At 37.7% G+C, this 13,733-nt stretch overlaps 1 protein-coding gene across 4 annotated transcripts in view; it reads right to left on the bottom strand.

Annotated features, from left to right (window-relative positions):
• Nucleotides 1-6,026: 6,026 nt before the first annotated feature.
• SPECC1L (sperm antigen with calponin homology and coiled-coil domains 1 like) overlaps nucleotides 6,027-13,733 on the bottom strand; it is a 68,789-nt gene continuing 61,082 nt past the window's right edge. For 3 of the 4 annotated variants that reach the window (XM_034068086.1, XM_005147786.4, XM_031047785.2), the window contains exon 16: nucleotides 6,027-13,525. In XM_034068086.1, the coding sequence (XP_033923977.1) occupies nucleotides 13,436-13,525 (90 nt within the window). In that variant the 3' untranslated portion in view covers nucleotides 6,027-13,435. The remainder of the gene's footprint in view (nucleotides 13,526-13,733) is intronic. The other variant, XR_004080391.2, reaches the window with a different exon arrangement.

The following is a 13,733-nucleotide window of genomic DNA, read 5'->3' as shown; positions in this document are numbered from 1 at the left end:
TAGGGCTTTTTGAGAAACTCTGACCCTAGAACTGGGCACTGTTAGTGTACATGGCAAAACAGACCATTACAAGAGGTGGTATTTTCCCACTCCTAGATGATGCTCCATTAAATTTTATGCTGTGCAATTGTATTTGAACTAGATGGGCAAGTGCCATGCTGTAGCAATTACCTGTTTGCCAGAATTCGCTGCTCCTATTCAGCATTGCTCCTTCCCAGGGTAGCGTTTCCTATATGGTAGAAGCTGCCTCACATCTCTGGCCCAGATCCTCAAAGTCATCCAAATGACTCTCTCCCCCTGAAGTCATTGAAAGCTGGGAATCAAAATACTTTCAAGGAGCAGGGATGCAGTTTCTAAATCTGATTTTCCTCCTGAATACATTAAGATCAAAGTTGCTGCAGTCAGCTCCCTTTATTAAGCTGTCAGGCTGTTTTCTTCCAACCATCCCATCCTCAGCACATCATCTTACAGGTTTCCTGAGCCACAGATGTCGGTTAACTTATCTTTGAAGGACTCCATAAATGCTTCATTATGTTTCTCCTCCCAGTTATAATTCTTTGGTTTTTTTGTAGCTAATCAGTTTTAAGGTTATTTGATGTAGACCACGTTGATTTTCTTTTAGATCATCAAGTCATACAAGATCCAAAGCAAATATCCCAGGTTGATAATGGCACCCTGACAAGCCTCTAATGTTTCTTAGAAGTCATTTTTCTTTTATTCCATTAAAGCATTCTGACACAACTACCAAAGCCTACTACCTTCCTTTTGGAAGGAACCAAAACCACTGGTTGTTTCCCTCAGTGGCCATTCCAGCTTGGATAGCGTTTCAGGTCGCCATTGTCACCTACTGATTTTCTCTGTGCAGCTGGGAAGCCTGCAGTGTTTCAAGATGTTAAATATCAGCCTCAACACCTCCCAGGGCAACTGAGTGAGATCCTCTGTTACTTTTCCATGTTCATTTCTCACTTCTGCACAAGTAAATGTGTTTATAATGAGCAGCTGCTGCTTTATGTCCTATTTAGCAGGAAAGGATAGCCTTGATTACTACACTAAGATCTGAACACATCTGTTGCCTTTCATTTGAATTAAGAAATTAATTGGGTTTTCTTACTTTTATGTTATTATCCCTGGCTAAGTATCAGAACTGCACTGTTTTTCAGATCATATTGCTTCTTGTATGCATTTAACGTGTATTGTTCTTACCTGTAGATGTTTCTCCTTATGCTCTCCCTTATCAGTGGCCAATACTTACAGTAAGCTGGCAGTAAGGAATACAATAATCTCTTGAATGTTTACTTTGTTTTTATAATATATGAAGGGACAGCAGTACAAGAGAGTGCTAACTTCCTTTTCCTCTTTAGTCACTCATTAAGGAAAAAACAGCATTACTGTGATTGCTGTGGCCATACACACTTGGAGAAGGGACTACATGAAGAAGTAGACTGAAACTACCTGGAAACTAAAGAGCCTCCAGCAGCCACGAGGAAGGTACTGCCACATGCTTAGAGGTGGCTCAGGCTGTGAGCTGAAAGAAGTCCAGGGCTGCAAGGAAAGAAATTAAGTTTCTGATTCTCCCGTGTACAGTCAAGAAGGGCTTTTTCACTCCTGAAAAGTGGAGTTGCAGTAGCATACTGTACACTACATCCTAATTGAACAAGCCAAACTCCTGAATACTGGGCAGCTGAAAAGCAGTGATACAAGATTATTTGCACTTCTCAGACTTAGCAGCTGAGCTCAAGTAGTAAACTCTAGAAGGACTCTCTAGAATAAACTGTGAAATGCTTCCTTCAAAAAGATGAGAGCAAAGTAAATAGAAATTTCACACTTGAGACCTGTCATGAAACTCACCCCTCTCTTTGCAGATACTCTTGTGAGTGACAGTCTGCTTGGGAGCATCAGTGACGCCACTGTAAACACAAAGCAGACTCCTGCAATGACTATAGCCAAAATCAGCCTGCCACTCTGATAAGCAGCAGGAAAGTCATACCTGTGTGTTGAGGCTTACTGTGAAGGACTGAAGATGATCATCAGTTTCTCTAAAACAGAATATGGAACAATTAATGCTTTTTTAAATAGAGAAATTATTTCTGTCTAAGAAAGAGATTACTTTTTGTCAGTTTTGCAGCTCTTCTCTCTGGTGAAGCTTTTCTTTCTAACCAAACAGACTCACCTGATACATGCAAAATTACATTTAAGGGATGTGTATTTCGCAAAGCATCATCAAACTGACTATTGCATTAGCACACATACAGTGTTGTTCAACAGGACACTTAAAATGATGTATTCCAATTTGTACGTAATCCCATTCCCACAAACACTGCCTTGCATCTCCTTAAAAGCAGTGAAGGGCACTTGTGTTAGTCTAAGAGAAGGGATGGAGGCAGGGTTACTTGAGGTCTTTTGGAAACACTAGCAAATTCTTCAACATGACAGATATACCTAAATAAAAAAATCCTTATGTCTGTATATATAAGAAATTATTTTTGCTCACATTGGTCAACGATAAATGTTAGCAATTTTAAAATCAACATCGGAAAACAAAAAGAAAAGGGCAGCAGCTAGATTTTGTGAAGAGAATGTCCTTTAACCAAATTACACATGCAAAATTCTGCTCGAAATGCCCAATGCTAACAATTTAATGAAGGACACTACTTGGTGTAAAAGAGCAAACCCTCCTCACAATTCCAGCATAGGAGGAGTTCAGCTTTTACCTAGGCTTAAGGAAAACAAGCTAAAGTCAAAGCAAGATTTGTGCTCAAAGGGAAATGTGAACCCTATCTCCAACACTGTTTAAATCCTGCCATTTGCACTTAGGTCAGGAACAAAAGGAGGATTTTCAGTAATTTAATGTTAAGGGTTGGACTGTTCTCTGTAAAAGGCACTGTCCAAACAGACTGTGGCTTCATTCCTCTAAACACTATTCAGCATGACAGACTAGGAGATGGAGTTCAATCTAAATTTAAGCATTCTCTGTAGACTATTAATAGCAGAAAACTGGTAGCATGAATCATCATGTGGGAGCTGCAGAGCAACAGCTATTATATATATAAGTTACCTTTATACAATAAATGAACTGTTGGAGTTGCAAGGCCCAGCAGAGGAAGTCAGATGATTCTTCTTCACTTACACTATTCTCATTTTATTCTAAGGAGCAATGAAAGGGCAACCCTTATATAACTTGTCAAAATACACATTGTGTATAACCAAGCTCTGCCACAACAGAAACTGGAGATGAAAAAGTAGCGACTGGCCCTGTTCCTGCTAGGGAATGGTGAGTCTTGGAAATGGTGCAAAATGGTGGAACTTCATAGGTTTATGAAGTTAAGTTAGTGTTTCAGTATCTTGTTCAATGCCTGTATAAGTTAATGACATCCCTTCATGTTTCTTCTCTACTAGGACAATAGTTCAGCTATATTATTTTGTTAGACCAGCCATTTTGAAGAAAGATTTTTTACAAAGACCAAACATTCCCCAAAGTTGTGATTTTTTTTCACAAGATAGTTCTGGTTATGAGCACCACAGTCTTCACCATGAGCTTTACTCCACTGCAACTGATAAGACTCTGAATGTGGCCACCCAGAGACACAGTGTTAACTCAACTGGCATTTTGGTGCTCTGGGGGGGCATTTATTTATGAAAACCACGGTACAGTCTGCAGCTCTGGGAAGCTCTCTCCAGACTGTTATGTCTCCTTCTCAAGTTTCTTTCATTTTTAAGAGCTTAACTTTTAGGCTTCTGGTGTGAGGAAAGAGCCTAAAATTGCCTAAGAAAAGAAAGCATAAACAAGAGTGTGAGCTATGAACAGAACTGAAGAGAAGCACAAGTATTTCTTCATATGATAGAATCAATGCAAAGGTCTAGCAGTAAAAATACTGTGATAAGACACTACTGTGTTCAACCCTGTTTTCATAATGCTATTAAAAAGGTTCCAAAGAGCTGAAAATCCTGAAGGGCCAAGAACATGCAAGAAAAGTTGACATCATATTTTTCCAACAGGGCATTTCATATATAGAAATTCAGTTCCACAGAGTTCAGTGAAACCATGGTGATACAGAAGGCAATGGCAGGCATAAAGGCTAATAAAAACCTTAACTTGGATTAGGATTGATGGCATCACTCCTTATCTACTTTTCTTAAAATTCAGAGACAATTTTTTTTTCTAAACATATTCCTGCATGGGAGAGGTTTCAAAGTAATTTTTCTAACAGAAATTAACCAAATAGAAAAAAACAACAAACATTTAATTAGACATAAATATTCCTCTAATCCTGACCTGCTAAGAATAGACATTAACAAGCAAACTTCTCCATTCCAGGTAATGGTTGCAGCATCAAGCAGTAATTCATATGGAAGGTACTGGAGCTTTCCACAATATAACCCCTACTTTTTAAGCAAATTCAACAGTAGGTGCTGGCTGTTAAGAACTTCCCATCTGGAGAAGGGAGTTAACTTCTTATGATAAGCTAGTGTCTCTGTTATAAAAGGATTTTGTGTGGAAAGAACCTGCATCTTCCTCGGCCCCTCCTGTCTATGCACATTGTGGAACTACAAAGAGCCTTTGGTAACAGATGATACAATCCAAGTCTCTTCCATTGATTAAACCAATTGTGAAACCCTTTATGATAATTTTAGCTGAAAATTCTGTAATGCTAACCTAGTTCATCATTTAACTGCAGAACAATAAATATAAGCTTTTGCTTAACACAATGAATGTTATATTGCTGTTGCTTCAGAGGTTTTTACTTTACTATTCCCTATAGCTGCAGATTTCATTCTAGTAAGACATTCAAAAGTTATTTAACTGATTTCATTATATTCAACACAGTTGAAACTTGGAAGACAATGTGTGAAAAAAACCAACCCAACTTTGGTTAGGGACCATTATTTCAGTGGATATGGGAAAGAAGAGTTGCGGTTCTACAGACTGTGCAGACACCACTGGTTTAGCTTACCTCAGGCCTGGGCCTGTGTCCGGCTCACTGCTGTTGTCTTGACCTTCAGACTGCCAGGTGCAAGTGTACAGGTCACTTCTACAATGCTGTCATGCACTTGGTACAGAAAAGAAAAACCTCTATTTTCCGATATGAGTTTACTACACTATGCTTTTAAAACATGTAACTGCTCCCCCCACCCAAACAAGTATGAAAACTGATGATCCATACTTAAAACCAGGATATAAATCCATTTTGAGAACTAAAGGGAGAGTTTTCTTAACCCCCTCAAATTTAGGGAGAATATTTCACCTTAGGAAAGGAGCAGCTTTCTTGCAGAATAACATTATTTGGACAAAGACTGCTGAACAGTCATAAACCACCACACAAGCTAAAAAAAGTCAGTCCATTTCAGAACATTTGCAATAAATAGCTCATTCCAAAGCTCTGGACTCAATTTATTCCAGAGCACTTGAAATTATAGCTCTAAATCAGGATTTGAAAACAGTTACCATCGAGGATGATGGAGACCAAACAAGGTTTGAGGTGTTCGAGTCTTTATTTTTCACCTGGAAATTTTATCTTTAGCCATCATACTTTGAACTGTTCTAGAGATTAAGTCCTGAATTCCTCCCCAGCCCAATTGCTTTAGAGAGGGAGGGCACGAGCACACACACATGCACTGCTTTATGTGGGTTGGGTTAAGTAACATTAATTCTAATCTTGTAATGCATTACACAAGTTGCCTAAATAGAACATATTCTTTGCAATTCCTTTCTCTGCTACTCATATTCAAGACTGGGTCAATACTGGCTATGTAGATGCCTTAAGTATGTACCTCTTATGTACATATCATTTAAAACCCTTTGGGAGCAGATACTGTAGAGTATGCTGGTATACCAAGAGAGCCAGGACTTCCAAAAAACCCATGACGTTATGGGCATACAAATCATTCACATGCATTTCTCATCCATAGCGTATAAAACTCCACAAACTACTACCTGAGAAATTTACTCTTGAAAAAATATGGTGTCAGAAATAGTCTTAAAATATTCCCTTTTGTAGCAGCTCCACTCAAGAAAACATGAACACACATTTTGCTATTTGCAATCTTTATTTCATGAATAATTAAGAAGAGAACATGGCAACATTGGCAAATTGAAGGCATACATACTAAATACTTATACAGAATACATTATGGAGAAAGTAAATGCCCAGATCTTTAGTGGTCCTTGCAAACTAAAAGCATATTAGGTCCTCCAAAAGGTTTAGCTTAAAATATGCTTGCTGACCTTTTAAGTTCCAATGATGAACAGCTTGTGCCTTTCAAACCAGAAGCAGGATGAAATACAGTTTGAACATACATCCAAATTTTCCTCAGACCTGTATTTCTCAGCTCTAACTAGAAGCAAACAAAATGTTGGTATTTTTCTCCTTACTTTTTACATATACACACTAATACACCAGCCTAAGTATTCAAGATGCAAGCACTTCTTGAAACATGTTCAGTTTTATTAAGAACCTGTAGATGTACATACATGTATAACATGTATACATGTACGTAGATATATATCTATGCAAAACCTCTCTGTAGATGTAAAATGTCCATATATGCCAATGTGTGTGTATAAAACATTTGAAAGGGCTCTGGAAAAAAGCGCTTGTTGTCTAGAACAAGAATTACTAAACCCATAAATGTAATGTTAGGTAAGTCTACAGTTGTGTTTCAAGGGACTCTAAAGCCAATACAAATCAGAAAAGCTGGATGGATAAGAAAAGTTTTTAAGATTCACTGTGTTCTACATCACTTTTAAAAGCCACGGAAAATGAGGTTTAAACTAGCTAGTTGAGAGATATTATTGCTGGCTGCAGTGTCATCTCAAACAAGGTTAGTCCTTATTCCTTATCCAACATAATGATGTGAAGTTACAGTGAGATATCAATAAAATTCTGTTCTTTCATGAAGCCCAAATTAATCACACTGTTCTGCTAATTCTGCCTCATACCTGAACTGAAATGACCCTCACCCAAGGGTTGGAGGGTACCTATTAATGCCCTTCTGTCTTTGATCTGGAGAGTTGTCCAACATTAAGTGGGATCACTGACTTATTTCATATACATAGAACAACTCTTGATCATTACTGACCTAAAGTGAACTTACAGTCTGGAGGCTAATTAGTCTATGCTTTGTTTAGCAGTATTATACTTTCTTGCCATTAGATAAAATGCAGGAAAAACATTTCTGTTCAAAATAACCCTTCAGATATGTTTAAAAGTGCTACTTAAAATTAGTAAAATTTACCTTATAATACACAGAAAAAGTTTCTAACAAACTGAAATGTTGTTAAGTTACAAGGATTAATTACTTGAGTATGTACTTGTTCCCTCTTTACCGAGCTGATTCCCAAGTAATCATCCTAATGGAACATATGCAATAATTGGAAACCAGTAAAAGCCTCCAGAGAAATTTCAACAATGGGACAAAAAAAGAGCAGCCTCTTTCTTCCCAGCTATGAAAACACAGTCCAGAAACAAAAATGACTATTCCATTATTGCAAATGCAGTCTACTGTCAAAACAGGTCAGTTCATGAACTGTGGAACCAGGACTGCCAATGGCTCCTCTGCAGCAGGAAATGTCCACTGGGCTTCCTAACTACCATATAAATACACTAGTTACATGCAATTAAAATAATACACATATCACTAGAATGAAAATGCACGTAATACATAGCTATAATGGGGCAAAGTAGGTTTTAAGCCTTAACTTCTCCAAACACCTTGTTCATATTCTGGAAATCTATGCAAAATACAAAAGCCTTAGAAAAGTGCAACAAAACTAGCTTCATGACATTTTTCTTTCCACTTCCATAAATACAATCTCATAAAAATATTATTAAACAGAAGCATACTTCCCAGTGGAGAACAAATGTGACAAATTTCAGCTTTGAGTAAGGGATTTTGGCTAAACTGAAACCCCCTGAAAATAGGGGATTAAAATGAAACCAGCTTAACTGCATCAGGCTGCCATAACACTCTGTCAAAAGTTTACCCTACTGTTTTGCATCCACAAGTCCTGCTGGAACTGACTGGATTTTATGGGCAACTCTGTGGCAGACAGTGGCATAAGGGTAAAGAATATTCCAAATTAGTAAAAGTTAAGCTAATGTCAGTTGGAAGAAGTAATCTTGTAGTCATAGGTTTTACTGAATTTTCAGTGTAGAGGAAATAACCCTATTATTTCAGAATGAATTAACCGAAGGAGACGAAGACAGAGGCCTCGTCAAACTGAGCAAGGGTGCTGCATCCCAACAACTGGCAAGCACAAATACATAAAGAAGAAAGGACACTTGTATCAACAGGCTAACAGAAATCAGAACTGTACAAACCTTGATCTTTTAAGTTACTTTACATTAATTAGCAAAAGCATAGTTGCTACATATTCCAGATGCTTAACATCTTGGCTTTGACAATTAGGAGTACTACAACACCGATATCGGAATCAGGGAATACAACAGAAAAAACATACATGAATGAAGGACTGAGAATGCTCAGCAGGCCAGACAGGAATTTAAAACCCATCCAGCCACTCTCCTTTGCAGGCAGAAACACCGTGAGAGCCACCTTTCTAAACAAGGACAATTAAACACACATTAGAGATGTCTGTAAACTCTTAACTCATCTAAGGAGTTAATAACCTGGGGGCAAGAACACCTGATGGACATCCTGGGATGATGCAGGCTGTATGGGAGATAAGGAAGTCATGGGAGAGTTAAACAGCTCTAAAACGTTTTGCCAATCAACACAACAGGAACACACTTTACACTTGGGAAGGCACAATGGCATGTCCGGAACTGGTAGATGACAACTGCACTTCAATACCAGTTCTCTCCACATCATTTTTCAAAGTGATTAATATTACTGAGCATTCAGATACTAATGCTAGCTTAACGGAAGGAATTCCAGAAATAGAGTTTGGCAGAACATAAAAATAAACCAGGAATAAGTATTTACCAAGTCAAGGGAAGGACCACAACCAAAGTATACAGGCGAATCAGCCTGTACATGGACACTAGTATTTTAAAATCCTCTCTCTTAAGCCACCTCAGCAAGAGCAGTACTCACAGTAGACAAAAAGACAGTGTAAAGGTGTATAACTGGATTCCTTCCCAGAAGAATTCAGCCCCTTATCACCTCTTGCTTGATGCAGCCTGCAGTTAAGCTGTAATTGTATTAGTTGCAAGAGGCAAATAAGAAGTCCTCACATGAATCACATGAACACAGTTTTAAAGGCTTAACTTTAGCCTGTGCATAGCTTCATGCCAGCTGTCCAGAGGGGGCAACTTTGGAAGATACAGTCATGTACCACCTGAAACCAGATAGCGTTTCCAAATCAGTCACAAGCAGAACATAGAAAGTAAGAAAAACACCTAGAAGTTCGCAAATAATTTTGTTTAAAACAAAGCTATAACGAAATTTGTACATTGGACCAAAACTGTACAGCAACAGAGAGAACTGAGTACAAGTAATTTTTTGATGATGCAAAAGATGCAATAGAATCCAAATGTCTCAAGTGTTGAATCAGGAAACTGAAAAAAAGAATAGGTAAAAACTTAACATTGATATCATTAACAGAAATGAGACACCAATGAGAACTGTGTGCACAGCTACAAAATTCTTAAGGCAGGCCCTCAGCACTTCAAACTATTGTACCGCCAGCAACGGGCAAAGTGATTTCTCCTTATGCATGTAAACCCAGAATACAACTGCTGCCAGTGATATTAATGTGAGTTTACACCAACACATTAAAGCTAAGTTCATTTAGCTTGGGCATGATGATAGGCTTTACAGAAAAACAGAAACAGTGGGAATATTTTACAAAATTGGAGATAAAAAATATTAGAAATGCTACATGTAAATTTGGGAATATTTTTCATGCAAAAGAGAAAAAAAATAATTTAAAATAAGAATATGCTGTAACTGAATACAATATTCTGGATAACAATCCAGAAATACAAGTTACAAAGGGAAAATTTCACTCACCATTTTTCAGAGGCATAAGAATGAGAGGTCTTTATGAGGGCCAGAGATACCAAACTAGTGTTTCTATTTAAATAGACAACCAAATCAAACTGGATCAAACAAAACCAACTGAAAACCAAATCAAATGTAATCCACTCTGAAGTCATACCAGTTCTGTCACTGTTAGATATACCAAACCAAAACTTTTCCAACAGAATTTTCCTGAATAACCAAAATTAAGTTTTTCCTCCCACCCATTCTTCATTGGTAAAGAAAATCCCACAAACGTTCATTCAATTTGCTCCTAATGATCTTGCATGAGGATGACAACTAGCCAAACCAAATCCACATTTGGCTGTGAACTGACCTCTCTGGTCTATGGAAGTGTTTCAGTAAACAGGATCAAAAGATGATATAGCTGTATCTGCAGCAATATGCTCAATTTTGTTGCCCACCCCACCCCTACAGCTGGCAATGAATAACCCTGATATGCTACAGCACAGGCATTTACAAGGCACATATTAAAATGCAATAACATAAATTGATGATAAAATATTTGTCCTTTTTTAGTACATTCAGAAATATTTTCTGGGTTAGAAAGAAAGGGAAGCAAATCAGCATAAACTTACACTTCAGATGTATAAAAAACCCCATGCTGTTTCAGGATTAACTATGAGTAGGAACCAAAAAGAACAGTACCATCATGTCCAGAAGGACTACAGCTATTCTTCCTCTTGAAAAACTGAATGCAGTTTGGGCCTTCAGAAAAGGAATGTTGTAGAGTGCAGCAGAATGCTTGTTTTGGATCTCCCATTGCTTCATTATTTCCACTTGGACAGCAGCTGTGCAGCACCTTCTATGTAAAGGCTCAGATATATCATTGTAGAAAACAATTTTCATGAAGCCAAATACTTCTTTACAGAGGCTTATCAGACAAATGACACCAAGAAGTTTACAGAGCTCTGAAGTTGAAAACAAGGTAATGTTTTTAATTCTTTTTCTTCTCTCCATGTGAAGACTAGCAATTCATCTTTTTAACAGAAAGTATCTGGGAAATGTGACTTCCCCTTTTACAAATCGTGACACTATTCGTGTTGTTTCATTTAAGGACTAATAGAGCATACCAGGTAAATGAAGTTGACCATTAGAAAGGAAAAATTCAGCTTAAAGCTCCAATTACCTTAAGAAAACAGGTCACGAGTGAATTTAGACCAAGAAATGCTCTCCTTTTTCATTAGAAAAATACTTTCTTCAAATCAAAAGCAATGAATAAGACAACCACAGAGATAAGGAAGTCTGTCCAGAGGATGAACAGAAAGTTTTTTTGAACTCAAATGGTCAAAACCTAGAATTTATTGGTAGGAGATGGACTGTGAGACAGCAATAATATGCATTTCCAATAAGAGGAAGAAATAAAGTAACAATTTTTGAAGACATATATGGGAGAGGAATTTGCATTTCAGACTTTTATTAAAATCTGTTAATGAAGATTTTTCTCTTGAAGCCTCTCTTGCAACAATTGACTTTACATTTGCTCTTGAAATGCACTAATGAATCATCTCGGGGTATCTAGCTACTTTTAGGGTACTAAACAACTCTAAGTGCGTATGAGACCCTGCTGCTCTGAAAACTTCTCCCAAGTCCTTCAGCATGGATTAAGCAGTTATGTTGCAAGTTTTCATAATTTTCACAGGCACATATCAGTGTAAGCACATATTTTTATACAATACTAGCTGCTAGAGACATGCTGAATTGTTACTCTTCACATGGGCTGTTCTTCAGGTGATAGATTTTTGGATTTGGCAATAATATTGAGTTAAATCTGTGCTTTTATACCATGATGAAGTTTCACAGATGCCAAGCACAGTTGCATTCACTGCGCTAACATCCTTAACAGTCATAAGAGCACCACAGGAATGGCAGATTAATTTTCTTTGTAACAGGGTTACTGTGTTGAAAGAGCATGTGCTTATAAATAGCAGTTGTTACAGAACTCGCTTCTAAAGTAGGCTTCTGCTCAATATTAATGAGAGATGTTCAACTGTGGATTAATTGCTGATAAGTATTCAGAAAAATAAGAGGCAGAAGCAATGACAGAGTGAAGTCTTCCCTTGATTTGACAAACAAGATTACAACAAACAGCTTATTACAAATGGATATATGAAATCATTCTGAGCTATTAACATTCCACACAGGCCCTGAAGTGCCAGTATTTATCAATTCAATGATCACTAAGGCACTTACTTGAACTCTTTTGCCCGAGAACTGTTACATGAATTCAGGTACATTTTAGGAAAATAGAAGTTGAGCAGACGAAAGTTTCTCAGTTCCTTCCTTGTGACAGTGAGTCATTTCCACGCAATAATCAAGACTACTGGGTGTATATGCATTACATCAGTTCCTCCATAGTTCTTGTCAGAGAATGTCTCACCTTCTGTCAGACAGATGAGGATGTGCAAGATCGACGAAAAACACACAGAAAAGATGGCAAAGATGAATTTTGAGACAAACTACTTCATTGTTACATCTTATGGAAAATATCTTCTCTTCAGAGAAATGCTATCCCAGTTCCAAAATTCTATCACAGAAATCCATGATGTATGTTCATATTGCTGTAAAGCCTGGGGTAGCTGTGTGTGCTACACAGACAAAGGAGAAATAGTGGAAAGAAGAAGCCATGCAAGGGTTAATTATTGTTTCATTTCTGTTATAATGGAAGCACAGGGAGTTTGGAAAGATTCCTTGAAATACAGCATACCCGGAAAACCAGGAGCTGTGTGTGCTAGTCCTTATAATCCATAAAGTTGGAAGCCACGTAGCTGTGACAGAGGTAGGCTTATAATGAAGCTTTAGAATGAAGAGTTCTGTGCCAAATTTTTCGAGGTATTGAGAGCACTTTTCCACTCAATTTGTCATTAGGAATAAAAGCATGTTTTCCTAGAGTATTGTGCACATTTAAAAGGAGGGAAAATAGCTGTAAAGGCAATAATTAAATTACCATCAAGAACTCTACTGTATTGGGGTGCCATATGCTGTGGACAGAATATTCAGACTCTGCGGTATCAAGATGCTACAGAAAGTTCAGGAATATGATGCCATGTTATCCTTTTCCTTCTCAAAGCTTTATCTTTGCTATATGCTATAGGATCCATTCATCTCACTCTCCTAAGAAAGAAAGCTCCAGGAAGTCTGGCTGGAAAGGCAGCACATAAGTAGTCCAGGCCCTTTAGGCTACATAATTAATGTGAATAGCTTAACAACTCGGGTTATTCCAAGCACTGTGGCAACAAGTTCTTGCTTTTAAACACTTATTTCCAGGCTTAGTAGCTGAAGCATTCTGAGGCAATCCAGGATAGCATCACTGAAGTTTGAGGGGACTCAAATGTTGCCAGTTTTCAGTGAAACAGGGATTAGCATTCAGTAAGGTTTCCATCTGGTAACTCATGTTGGTTCTATCCCATGGATCTGTTGAATTATTAGGGTTTCAGGTTTCAAAGTATTTGTAAATTGCTGTAACATACAGCATGACATTCTGCCAGTCTGGACGCTCAGTTCGCACCATTTCATTGATGTCCTGTCACAGAAAACACATTGGTCAAACCCAGGAATGACAACCTTGAGAGTTATGTGATAGAGTTTTTACAAATTCCTGCAAATGGTAGATCTGTCAAGTCTCCACAATTTAAAGCACTGATGAAGAAAGCTCTGTTTTCTTCCATATATCTTTGTAATGCTAAGAAAAGGTAAACAGCTATGAATAGTGTACCTGTAAATAGATATTT

This window comes from Melopsittacus undulatus, chromosome 12, assembly GCF_012275295.1.
Source record: "Melopsittacus undulatus isolate bMelUnd1 chromosome 12, bMelUnd1.mat.Z, whole genome shotgun sequence".
Taxonomy (NCBI): Eukaryota; Metazoa; Chordata; class Aves; order Psittaciformes; family Psittaculidae; genus Melopsittacus; species Melopsittacus undulatus.
The sequence above is the reverse complement of the archived record's forward strand: the minus strand, read 5'-3'. Positions and strand labels throughout refer to the sequence as shown.